This window comes from Salmo salar, chromosome 18, assembly GCF_965601325.2.
Source record: "Salmo salar chromosome 18, fSalSal1, whole genome shotgun sequence".
NCBI lineage: Eukaryota > Metazoa > Chordata > Actinopteri > Salmoniformes > Salmonidae > Salmo > Salmo salar.
In genome coordinates, this window is record NC_138308.1 from 94,494,328 (window position 1) to 94,508,082 (window position 13,755).

Below are 13,755 nucleotides of genomic sequence, written 5' to 3' on the forward strand. Positions count from 1 at the left end.
GCTAGTCTTGGGTGGCAAGTAGCCTCGTGGTTAGAATGTTGGGCCAGTAATCAAAAGGTTGCTGGATCAAATCCCAGAGCTGACAAGATAAAAATCTGTCATTCTGAACAAGCCAATTAACCCACTGTTCCTCAGGATGCCGTCGTTGTAAATAATAATTAGTTCTTAATTGACTTGCCAAGTTAAATAAAGGTTTCATTTAAAAAATGGTCTGTACCTTGTAGTTAACTCTCCATCCACATAGAGGCGCTGTGGTATTGTCTTGCCACCCGCTGATACAGGCGGAAGTGAGCTTGCGAGTGGACTTTTCTTTCTTGTGAACATCGTTCTTTCCTCGTGGAAGAAGCTAGCAGCTGAATAGCTAACTAGCTACCAGTCAACTTAAAATGTCGAAACAACAGTCGTTTCATGTGTTTTTAAATGAGCGCTTAACTTCGGCTGCTGTGGAGATTTTCGGGGAAGTTGAGAAAACGGTAGTGAAATACCAGGAGGAGAATGATCGGCTACGGAGACTGCTGGAGATCACATCAGAGGTTCAACTATGTAGAACAGGTACGTATGTACAGTGCATTCGGAAAGTATTCAGACCCCTTCACTATTTCCACATTAGGTTAAAAATCGGTCCATGTGCACTTGAGCAAAGCACTTAACCCTGATGTATCCTGTAATTGCTGCAGATAAGAGCGTCTGGGAAATTACACACATTTCAAGTGTAACTTATTGTACTTTTGGAGTAATTAAAAAAAAATGTAAATAAGAATATAAATGTTTCTGAACACTACTACATTAATGTGGCTGCTACTATGATTACGGATAATCACGAATAAATCGTGAATAATGAAGATCATACATTGGGGAGGTCAGCATTTTGGGATGGATGTTTATTTTTTTTTTTATTTCACCTTTATTTAACCAGGTAGGCCAGTTGAGAATACGTTCTCATTTACAACTTTGACCTGGCCAAGATAGTGCAAAGCAGTGGGACACAAGCAACAACACAGAGTTACACATGGAATGAACAAACTTACAGTCAATAACACAATAGAAAAATACATCTATATACAGTGTGTGCAAATGCAGTAAGATTACAATTACAATTTAGCAATAAACACTGGAGTGATAGATGTGCAGAAGATGAATGTGCTAGTAGAGATACTGGGGTGCAAAGGAGAAAAAAAATAACAATATGGGGATGAGGTAGTAGGATGGGCTATTTACAGATGGGCTATGTACAGTGATCTGTGAGCTGCTCTGACAGCTGATGCTTAAAGTTAGTGAGGGAAATATCTGTCTCCAGCAAATTTTATTAATTTTTTATTAAAAAAAACATTCATAAAAAAATGTTTTGCAATTCGTTCCAGTCATTGGCAGCAGAGAACTGGAAGGAAAGGCGGCCAAATGAGGAATTGGCTTTGGGGATGACCAGTGAAATGTACCTACTGGAGCGCGTGCTATGTGTGGGTGCTGCTATGGTTACCAGTGAGCTGAGATAAGGCGGGGCTATCTAGCAAAGACTTATAGATGACCTGGAGCCAGTGGGTTTGGCGACGAATATGAAGCGAGGGCCAGCCAACGAGAACGTACAGGTCGCAGTGGTGGGTAATATATGGGGCTTTGGTGACAAAATGGATGGCACTGTGATAGACTGCATCCAGTTTGCTGAGTAGAGTGTTGGATGCTATTTTGTAAATGACATCGCCGAAGTCAAGGATCGGCAGGATAGTCAGTTTTACGAGGGTATGTTTGGCAGCATGAGTGAAGCATGCTTTGTTGCGATATAGGAAGCCGATTCTAGATTTAATTTTGGATTGGAGATGCTTAATGTGAGTCTGGAAGGAGAGTTTACAGTCAAACCAGACACCTAGGTATTTGTAATTGTCCACATATTCTAAGTCAGAACCGTCCAGAGTAGTGATGCAGGACGGGCGGGCAGGTGCTGGCAGCGATCGATTGAAGAGCATGCATTTAAGAGCAGTTGGAGGCCACGGAAGGAGAGTTGTATCGCATTGAAGCTCGTCTGGAGGTTAGTTAACACAGTGTCCATAGAAGTGCCAGAAGTATACAGAATGGTGTCGTCTGCATAGAGGTGGATTAGGGAATCACCAGCATCAAGAGCGACATCATTGATGTATACATAGAAAAGAGTCGGCCCAAGAATTGAACCCTGTGGCACCCCATAGAGACTGCCAGAGATCCGGACAACAGGCCCTCCGATTTCTGTCAGAGAAGTAGTTGATGAACCAGGCCAGGCAGTTGTTTGAGAAACCAAGGCTGTTGAGTCTGCCAATAAGAATATGGTGATTGACAGAGTCGAAAGCCTTGGCCAGGTCTATGAATACAGCTGCACAGTATTGTCTCTTATCGATGGCGGTTATGATATCGTTTAGGACCTTGAGCGTGGCTGATTTGCTCCCATGACCAGCTCGGAAACCAGATTGCATAGCGGAGAAGGTACGGTGGGATTCAAAATGGTCGGTGATCTGTTTATTAACTTGGCTTTCGAAGACCTTAGAAAGGCAGGTTAGGATAGATATAGGTCTGTAACAGTTTGGGTCTAGATGAACGCAGCAGCTTTCCAATCTTTAGGAATCTCCGGCGATACGAAAGAGAGGTTGAACAGACTGGTATTAGGGGTTGCAACAATTGTGGCGGATAATTTTAGAAAGAGAGGGTCCAGATTGTCTAGCCCAGCTGATTTGTAAGGGTCCAGATTTTGCAACTCTTTCAGAACATCAGCTATTTGGGTGAAGGATAAATGGGGGAGGCTTGGGCAAGTTGCTGTGGGGGGTGCAGTGCTGTTGACCGGGGTGGAAAGCATAGCCAGCCTTGTTCATGTGATGATCATTCTTTTAACTTTCTCACTTGTCGTCATTGAAGATTCATTCATAATTATCCAGAAACAGATTCTATTGTATTTACAATAAAAGGGACTCCAAAGTTACACAATACATTATTCACCATTCACTTCCTATTGGGCAAAACCCACAACACAGCCAAAACAAACTGCAAATGGGGTGGGTATAATTTGTGGAACGTTCCAACAGGAATCTGTTCCAAAAACTTCGTAAACAACGCATACAAAATTGTATAGTGGCAGAGTAAGATACCAGGTAGGGAGTGAGCAATTTTGTTGAGTTTTTCACTCACCGTGTTGATAAGAGAATGATCTAATAAAGGTAAATGAATCAATAATCCATTATTAATTAGTAGTTATGTAGCATGGATAATGAATAATTAAAGTACTGAACGTTAGTCCCATAAGGTCTAGTAGAGACCCGGAAGGGAGAGAAATGTGTGTGTGTGATTAGTGGGCCTAAGGGAACTGTGGACATGTGTGTGGGTGAAGAGACCGGGAGTAGCCTTCAAGGTTCTCCTAATCTCGGGAGAAAGGAACAGGCAGCGCTGGATAGTGATTAACAGTGGTGGGAAGTCAGGGGAGAGATACTATTCACCTACTGTATGTGTGGAGGTGTGTGCGTAAACGGAGAGAGAAGATAAAATGAACTTCTTTGTTAATGTTGGGCAGAACGTTCTCTGAACAAACCGTACGAACCTTTTGCAGATGCTGAGTCTTTGAAGATCTGACCTGACTAAAATGTACCTGGTTAAAAGAGAAGGAATATAATATCTATTGTTTACAGGAAACCCATTCAACAATTTTAGAGGAAGTTTTGTGGGAAAAGAACTGGGGGGGCAAAATATATTTCTCCCATGGGCAAAGAAATTCAAAAGGGTTGATGGTTTTAATTAACAGTAATTTTGATCCAAATGTGCAAATTGTCCAAACAGATTATCAAGGTAGATGGATTATTTAAAATATGTTATTGGACAATAAACAGATATGGCTTATTAACCTATACGGTCCGAATAATGATGATCCAAGCTTCTTTGAAAATATATATAAGAATTGATCAACTCTACAAGCAACACTACACTCTATTATTATGGTGGGAGATTTGAATACGGTCTTAAATACCTCTATGGACCGGAAAGGAAATCACACTACAAACTATCACCCTCAGGCACTTAAGTAAATCATGAATGTCATGGATATATTGGAATTAGTGGATATATGGAGACTTAAATACCCTGACCAAGTGAGATATACATGGTGGAGGCTTAATCAAGCTAGTCGTCTTGACTACTTTCTTATGCCATTCTCTCTGGCACAAAAAGTTTAAAAAGTGTTGCTAGGGGACAGAATGCGGTCGGATCATCACATAATTGGCATATATATTACTCTTACAGAATTTCCACGTGGGCGAGGGTATTGGAAATTTAACCAAAGCTTACTAGATGATAAACTGTTTAGAACTAGGACAGAAGAATTTATAACTGACTTTTTCAGACATAACATAGGTACAGCAGATCCACTTGTTGTATGGGACACTTTTAAATGTGCCTTTAGAGGCCATGCAATTCAGTACTCATCTATAAAACAAAAGCAATTTAGATCATAAGAGTCCATATTAACAAAGGAAATTGAAGGACTAACGGTACAGTTAGATAGCAATAAAAACGGTTCCATAGAGGCACAGAATAAGTTAGAGGAAAAATAAAAATAAATGGAGGAACTTATTCAAGAAAGATCCAGTGTTATATATTATAAAAATAAAGCGAACTGGATGGAATATGGGGAAAAAATGCACCAAATTATCTTTCAAACTTCAATATAGAAACGCTTCCAAAAACAATGTATTAAAACTTGTTACAAATGGAGTCACGCATGATTCACCAAATTATATTTTGAAAGAGGAAGTACAAGTAGCGCTCCTCTCTCCCTAACGACATCATGTCTTTGCGCGCCTTTCCGGCGCTACGGGTGCTACATCTCCACTCAACGGCAGCCCCCCGGGTCGCCCACAACCCGGGGCAACACCAGCCTCCCTGGCTCGGGATGCGATGGTTTTTTTCCTAATAGTAATGTAAAATGAACATCTGTACAGAAAGACTCATGTGAAGGCCAAATTACAGAGGAGGAACTTCTTGATGCAATTGGGGCCTTTAAGGCTGGGAAAACTCCAGGGCTGGATGGCATACCAGTGGAAGTATACAAAACTTTTTTTGATATAATCAGAGGACCATGTTTTAACCACTCCTATATAAACGGTAGATTATCAGACACGCAACAAGAAGGTCTGATTTCATTATTACTGAAACAGGATCCAAGTGGTATATATAAAGATCCAGTCCATTAAAAAAATTGGAGACCTCTTACACTTCAGTGTTGTGATGCAAAAAAACTAGCAAAATGCTTGGCGCATAGAATTAAAAAAGTTTTGTCAGATATTATTCATCCTAATCAGACAGGTTTTTTTACATGGACGATACAATGGAGATAATATACGACAAGTAATGGAAGCAATAGAACACTATGAAATATCGGGGACACCAGGCCTGGTTTTCATAGCTGATTTTGAAAAGGCTTTTGATAAAGTACGACTGGAGTTAATATATAAATGCCTAGAATATTTCAATTTTGGGGAATCTCTTATAAAATGGGTTAAAGTTATGTATAGTAACCCTAGGTGTAAAATAGTAAATAATGGCTACATCTCAGAAAGTTTTAAACTATCTAGAGGAGTAAAACAAGGTTGTCCACTGTCGGCATATTTATTTATTATTGCCATCGAAATGTTAGCTGTTAAGATTAGATCAAACAATACTATTAAGGGATTAGAAATCCGTGGCTTAAAAACGAAGCTGTCATTGTACGCTGATGATTCATGTTTTCTTTTAAAATCACAATTAGAATCCATCTACAGCCTCATAAAGGATCTAGATACTTTTGCTATCCTCTCTAGATTAAAACCAAATTATGATAAGTGTACTATATTATATTGGATCACTAAAAAAATGCTAATTATACATTACCATGTAGTTTACCAATTAAATGGTCTGACGGAGATGTGGACATACTTGGTATACAAATCCCAAAAGAAAGAAATGATCTCACTCCAATACATTTTTATAGAAAGTTAGCAAAAATAGATAAGATCTTGCTACGATGGAAAGGAAAATACCTATCTATATGTGGAAAAATCACCCTGATTAACTCTTTAGTCATATCACAGTTTACCTATTTGCTTATGGTTTTGCCTACACCTAGTGACATGTTTTTAAATTATATGAACAAAAAATATTCATTTTCATTTGGAACGGCAAGCCAGACAAAATTAAAAGGGCCTATTTATATAACGAATATATGAATTCGGAGGGCAGAAATTATTAAATATTAAAGCATTAGACCTCTCACTCAAGGCATCAGTCATACAAAAGTTATACTTAAATCCAAACTGGTTCTCTAGTAAATTGGTAGGAATGTCTCATCCTATGTTCAAGAATGGTCTTTTTCCCCTTTATTCAGATTACACCTGCCCACTTTCGGTTGTTTGAAAAGAAATTAATCTCCAAAATATCTTTATTTTTTAAACAAGCCTTAGAAGGTTGGTTTCAATTTCAGTTTAATCCACCTGAAAAGACAGAACAAATAATACAACAAATATTGTGGTTAAATTCAAATATACTAACTGATAAAAAAAAATGTATTTTTCAAAGAAATGTTTAGAACAGGTATAATTTTAGTGAATGATATTATAAATAGGACTGGTGGAGTTATGTCACACATGCAGCTAACACAGACATATTGAAATGTCTGCTCTACCCAAAATTACAACCAATTAATTGCAGCATTACCACAAAAATGGAAGAGGCAAGTAGAAGGGGAAAAAAGTAAGGAACTTGTATGTCGGCCCTGTATTAAAGAACATAAATGGTTAAACTCTAAGAGGAAAAAAGAATAAAAAGAATAAGCAACGTGGTGAGTTGATGTCTATTCGGCAGCTAGTTAGCTAGGTGGTGAGTTGATGCCTATTCGGCAGCTAGTTAGCTAGGTGGTGAGTTGATGCCTGTTCGGCAGCTAGTTAGCTAGGTGGTGAGTTGATGCCTGTTCGGCAGCTAGTTAGCTAGGTGGTGAGTTGATGCCTGTTCGGCAGCTAGTTAGCTAGGTGGTGAGTTGATGCCTATTCGGCAGCTAGTTAGCTAGGTGGTGAGTTGATGCCTGTTCGGCAGCTAGTTAGCTAGGTGGTGAGTTGATGCCTATTCGGCAGCTAGTTAGCTAGGTGGTGAGTTGATGCATATTCGGCAGCTAGTTAGCTAGGTGGTGAGTTGATGCCTATTCGGCAGCCAGTTAGCTAGGTGGTGAGTTGATGCCTATTCGGCAGCTAGTTAGCTTGGTGGTGAGTTGATGCCTATTCGGCAGCTAGTTAGCTGGGTGGTGAGTTGATGCCTATTCGGCAGCTAGTTAGCTAGGTGGTGAGTTGATGCCTATTCGGCAGCTAGTTAGCTAGGTGGTGAGTTGATGCCTATTCGGCAGCTAGTTAGCTAGGTGGTGAATTGATCAGGCTACGTTGTATGCATTGTTTGTTGACATCCTTGTTATTTACGTAGTTTTGAGAACAGATTCCTGTTGGAACGTTCCCCAAGTTATACCCACCCCTGCTAATGTATTCAACAAGTATGTGGTTTCACAAGCTTAATGTGTGTAAGGAATGTGGGATCAAATACTACACTTCTGACTACTGTAATACACTAAGTTAATTTATCCAAACGCTTTTGACTTCTTCACATTGGGGGACTAGATACATAAAGTGCTTTGATTTCTAAATGGTAAAACAGATCTTATGAAAATTCCCTAAAATAAAAGGTGACATTCTGTATTGTCACCTCATATAAACATTTGATCTCAAATCCCAAATTCTGGAGTATAGAGCCACATTTGTAAATGTTAGTTTCACTGTCTAAATAAATACATAGGGGAGTGTAAACCTCTGCTATTCCTCTCCTTCCCTCCAGACTCCCTGCAGTTCTCTGTCTCTGAAGAGGAGGTTCCCCCTGAGCAGCAGGAGTGGAGCCCCATTCTGGGACAGAAGGACCCAGAGACCAGAAAGATGAAAGAGGAACAAGAGGAAGTCAGGACCAGTCAGCAGGAAGAGCAGCTTCAAGGGTTCTTTGATACCAAAGACTCCACATTCACTCCTTCCTGTGTGAAAAGTGAATGTGATCAGATGGACCCACATCAAGAAGCCATACTAGCTGAACACCCAACTCTCAGTCCACTGAAAACGTCTAAACTACAGTTGTTTCGTGTGTTGTTAAATGAATGTTTAACGGAATCTGCTGCTGTGGAGATTCTTGGTGCGGTTGAGGAAACTGTAGCAGAGTACCAGGAAGAGAATGATCTGCTACGGAGACTGCTGCGGAGGACACCAGAGATAAAACTACGTAGAATAGGTTTGTACGTAGATGTACCGTAATTTCCGGACTATTAAGCGCACCTGAATATAAGCCGCACCCACTGAATTAAAAAATATATATTATTTTGAATATAAATAAGCCGCACATGTCTATAAGCCGCAGGTGCCTACCGGTACATTGAAAAAAATTAACTTTACACAGGCTTTAACGACACACGGCTTTAGTTGTCTTTTTGCACCGAGTCAATTCCTCACGCTGCTGTTTCCAACGTCTTATCATCGACTCATTAAGACCAAGCTCCCGTGCAGCAGCTCTATTTCCTTTTCCAACAGCCAGGTCAATCGCCTTCAACTTGAAAGCTGCATCATATGCATTTCTCCGTGTCTTTGCCATGATGAGGGTGACAAAATGACTACCGTAATCAGAATGATGGGAAGTTTGACAGCGCTCGATTTAATCTAAACAGTAAACAAAAAAGTTGTTTGACCTTAACCCGTTAGGCAATTTCATTGGTCTAATGAAAGCTTCATGCCGCCAAAAAACTGAGCACGTCACAGAATGTGTTATTTTTTTAGAGAGAAAAAAAAATTGAAAGTGGGAAAAGTCCATATATTAGCTGCGTCATTGTTTAAGCCGCGAGGTTCAAAGCGTGGGAAAAAAGTTGCGGCTTATAGTCCGAAATTTACGGTAATACCTAGCTAGCTACGGTTCTACTTAGTTTTTAAAGAACAGTTTATAATATAGCTAAGATTCACCGGGCATAATTAAAAAGTTATCTGTCAGGAAAAGATGATTGAAATAGCTTATATAGCACAGCCTTTCTGACTCCAATGCATTTCATTAGAGACTGTGAGTACGTTTACGTTCACACTAGTAATTCAATATTATATTGATGATGGCAGTAGGCAGAGTACGGCTTCAGTCCTGTAGACCCCTGACTCTGCTCATCTTAAACACCGTGAGGTCATAATAGAAGTAAGCATACGGTGATCAAAACATCTAGTTTTCTGAGAAATCTCTCAAATTATTAGGACGTGTACAAGCTTTATTAAAATATCAAGTTTGGGAGCAGTGAAACTATTTTTTATCTGTATTGCACATTATTTTAGCTACTGTTGTTATTTTGGATCAATGCCAAAAAAGACGTTTTCAATTAAAAAATATATATAATTCACATTTGTGATTCAAGTGTTCTATTTAATTCTGTAGTATATAAATAACATCTGTTCTTCCTCTCCTTCCCTCCAGACTCCCTGCAGTTCTCTCTTTCTCTCTCTGAAGAGGAAGTTCCCCCTGAGCAGCAGCACTGTGAGCAGGAGTGGAGCCCCAGTCTGGGGCAGGAGGACCCAGAGCCCACACAGATTAAAGAGGAACAGGAGGAAGTCAGGACCAGTCAGGAGGAAGAGCAGCTTCAAGGGCTCTTTGATACCAAAGACTCCATATTCACTCCTTCCTGTGTGAAAAGTGAATGTGATCTGGAGGACCCACTTTGGTCCTTGACTCTTCCCCAAACCCGGACTGTGGAGAACGGAGAGAGTGACTCCAAACCAGTGGATCTGAAATCTTTTGCCACTGTGACCCACATTAAGGGTCTCTACATTCCCTGTGACCCTCCAGATAATCAAAAAAGGGAGGGATCCCTTACTGTTCATAAACTGATTCACACAGGTGAGAAACCTTTTAGTTGTGGTGACTGTGGGAAAAGCTTCCGTGCCAAACCCAACCTAACTGCTCATAAACTGACTCACACTGCTCAGTCTGTGAGAAAAGATTCACTCGTAAGACTCATCTGCTGAGGCATGTAGATTCAGTCCACAAAGGAAAGGAAGGATGAAAACGGGTAGAAGAAAGAAAACAAGGACAGAGTGGAAAAGCTTCCTGCTTCCAAAATAACCTAACTATTCATATAATGACTCACACAGGAGAGAAATCATTTAGTTATGGTTGCTGTGGGAAGAGCTTCAATCGCGGGGAGACCTTAACCACGCACAACTGACTCAAATGGGAGAGAAACCCTTTCGCTATGGTGACTGTGGGAAAAGCTTCAGTCAGAATGGGATAGTTTTACCATGTTTTGAGGCTATAGCATAAAGTGTGTTCGTAATTACATTGCTTACAAACAATGGAGTAAAACAATCTTAGCATTTTCGTATTTTTATTTTTTGAATTAGAATCATTTATTTACAATACAACATATCTCAGACACATTACAACATTGTTTGTCGCTCATCCTGGTGAAAATAGTTTAAGGGATAAATACTATTTTTTTTATGTAAGAATGGACTCTACAAGGTGAAGGCTGTATTTGTGTGTAGTCTACACTGAGTATACCAAAGGACATCCAGCCAACTTGCCACAACTGTGGGAAGCATTAGAGTCAACATGGGCCAGCATCCCTGTGGAAAGCTTTCAGCACCTTGTAGAGTCCATGTCCAGACGAATTGAGGCTGTTCTGAGGGCATAAAGGGATTCAACTCAATATTAGGAAGGTGTTCTTAATGTTTTGTCAACTCCGTGTATAATTCATTATAAAGTTGTTTTTTTTTTAAATGGATGTGGCAAATGCATAACGGCCTTCCCTGTGGCTCAGTTGGTAGAGCATGGTGTTTGCAACGCCAGCATGGTGTGTGCAACGCCAGGGTTGTGGGTTCGATTCCCACGGGGGCCAGTACAAAAACAAATGCATGCATTCACTACTGTAAGTCGCGCTGGATAAGAGTGTCTGCTAAATGACTAAAATGTAAATATTTAACATTTCCCTAATTAAACTTGTGTTGACCTGCTTCCTCGTTCTGAACTATTGCTCAACTTACAGTACCAGTGCAGTAATAGCACCAAGCGACCACTAGATGGGGGTGTAGGACCACTACATAAGGAAGTGCAGTGTATTTACAAGTCAACTCTGCATTACAAGCCAACATCTCATCAAAACACAAAAATAACGTATTAACTGTATAACTGATCAACGCACCATTATACCAGGTCATGTAATGCTTAACCCCCCCCCCCCCCAAAGAGATGAATATGATATTTGGCTACAGAAGTGGTATTTATTACTGATCTCTACAGCTTTTGTTTAAAAATAAATCCTGTGAAATGATGTCAACACATACTGGAGGAGTTACTGACTAGCTACAGTGGCTAGCTTAGCTAACGAACTAGCTACATCACATCAACACATACTGGAGGAGTTACTGACTAGCTACAGTGGCTAGCCTAGCTAACGAACTAGCTACATCACATCAACACATACTGGAGGAGTTACTGACTAGCTACAGTGGCTAGCTTAGCTAACAAACTAGCTACATCACATCAACACATACTGGAGGAGTTACTGACTAGCTACAGTGGCTAGCTTAGCTAACGAACTAGCTACATCACATCAACACATACTGGAGGAGTTACTGACTAGCTACAGTGGCTAGCTTAGCTAACGAACTAGCTACATCACATCAACACATACTGGAGGAGATACTGACTAGCTACAGTGGCTAGCTTAGCTAACGAACTAGCTACATCACATCAACACATACTGGAGGAGATACTGACTAGCTACAGTGGCTAGCTTAGCTAACAAACTAGCTACATCATATCAACACATACTGGAGGAGTTACTGACTAGCTACAGTGGCTAGCTTAGCTAACGAATTAGCTACATCACATCAACAAGTTATTCAATCGTTGCACCCACACTGCTCGCGCACGTCGAGCATCTATACTGGACTAAACTATACTGGACTGAACTGAACTGGACTATACTGGACTGGACTATACTGGACTGGACTATAGCTGGACTGGACTGGACTGGACTAAGCTATACTGGACTGGACTGGACTAAACTATACTGGACTGGACTATACTGGACTGGACTATACTGGACTAAACTAAACTATACTGGACTGAACTAAACTATACTGGACTGGACTATACTGGACTGGACTATACTGGACTAAACTTTTCTGGACTATACTGAACTATACTAGACTGAACTAAACTATACTGGACTGGACTAAAATAAACTATACTGGACTATACTGGACTATACTGGACTGAACTACACTGAACTGAACTATACTGGACTGAACTATACTGGACTGAACTATACTGGACTAAAATAAACTATACTGGACTATACTGGACTATACTGGACTATACTGGACTATACTGGACTATACTGAACTATACTGGACTAAACTATACTGGACTAAAATAAACTATACTAGACTGGACTATAGTGGACTATACTGAACTAAACTTTTCTGGACTGGACTATACTGAACTATACTGGCCTGGACTATACTGGACTAAACTAAACTATACTGGACTATACTGGACTGGACTATACTGGACTATACTGGACAAAACTAAACTATACTAGACTGAACTAAACTATACTGAACTGAACTATACTGGTCTGAACTATACTGGACTGGATTAAACTATACTGGACTGGATTAAACTATACTGGACTAAACTATACTGGACTAAACTGGACTATACTGGACTAAACTATACTGGACTATACTGGACTAAAATAAACTATACTAGACTGGACTGGACTATAGTGGACTATACTGGACTAAACTGTACTGGACTGAACTAAACTATACTGGACTGGACTGAACTATACTGGACTGAACTATACTGAACTATACTGGACTGAACTATATTGGACTGGACTATACTGGACTGGACTATACTGAACTATTCTGGACCGGACTGGACTGAACTATACTGGACTATACTGAACTATACTGGACTGAACTATACTGGACTGGACTATACTAGACTATACTGGAATAAACTGAACTCTACTGGACAGGACTATACTAGGCTGAACTATACTGGACTATACTGGATTGAACGAAACTGGACTGGACTATACTAGACTATACTGGAATAAACTGAACTCTACTGGACAGGACTATACTAGACTGAACTATACTGGACTATACCGGACGGAACTATGCTGGACTGGACTACACTGAACTATACTGGACTATACTGAACTACACTGAACTATACTGGACTATACTGGACTGAACTATACTGAACTGAACTATGCTGGACTACACTGAACTATACTGGACTGGACTATACTGGACTGAACTATACTGGACTGAACTATACTGGACTACACTGAACTACACTGAACTATACTGGACTGGACTATACTGGACTGGACTATTCTGTACTGGACTATACTGGACTATACTTAACTCTACTGGACGGAACTGGACTATACTGGACTGAACTATACTGGACTGAAATACACTGGACTGGTCAAGATGTATAGTGGCAGTTTCTTGAGAACAGGAGGCACCACCAGGGACATCAGCTGCAGGCACCAACTTTCCTCAGAAAGTAACAGGGTCACAATCACCAGCCTGCTCCTTCAAATATAAAGGGTTTGGCCGGGGGGCTTTAATTGGCTCATCACGCTCTAGCGACTCCTTGAGGCGGGCCGGGCGCCTGCAGGCTGACTTCAGTTGAACAGTG

At 40.4% G+C, this 13,755-nt stretch overlaps 1 protein-coding gene across 1 annotated transcript; it reads left to right on the top strand.

The window, feature by feature from the left end:
* The first annotated feature begins 316 nt into the window (after positions 1-316).
* LOC145861801 (uncharacterized) lies at positions 317-11,039 on the top strand. The gene is made up of 3 exons (XM_082965344.1): positions 317-552; positions 7,855-8,292; positions 9,505-11,039. Exons 1-3 carry the CDS (start codon positions 387-389, stop codon positions 10,050-10,052), a joined length of 1,152 nt encoding a protein of 383 aa, XP_082821470.1. The 5' UTR covers positions 317-386; the 3' UTR covers positions 10,053-11,039.
* Positions 11,040-13,755: the final 2,716 nt, after the last annotated feature.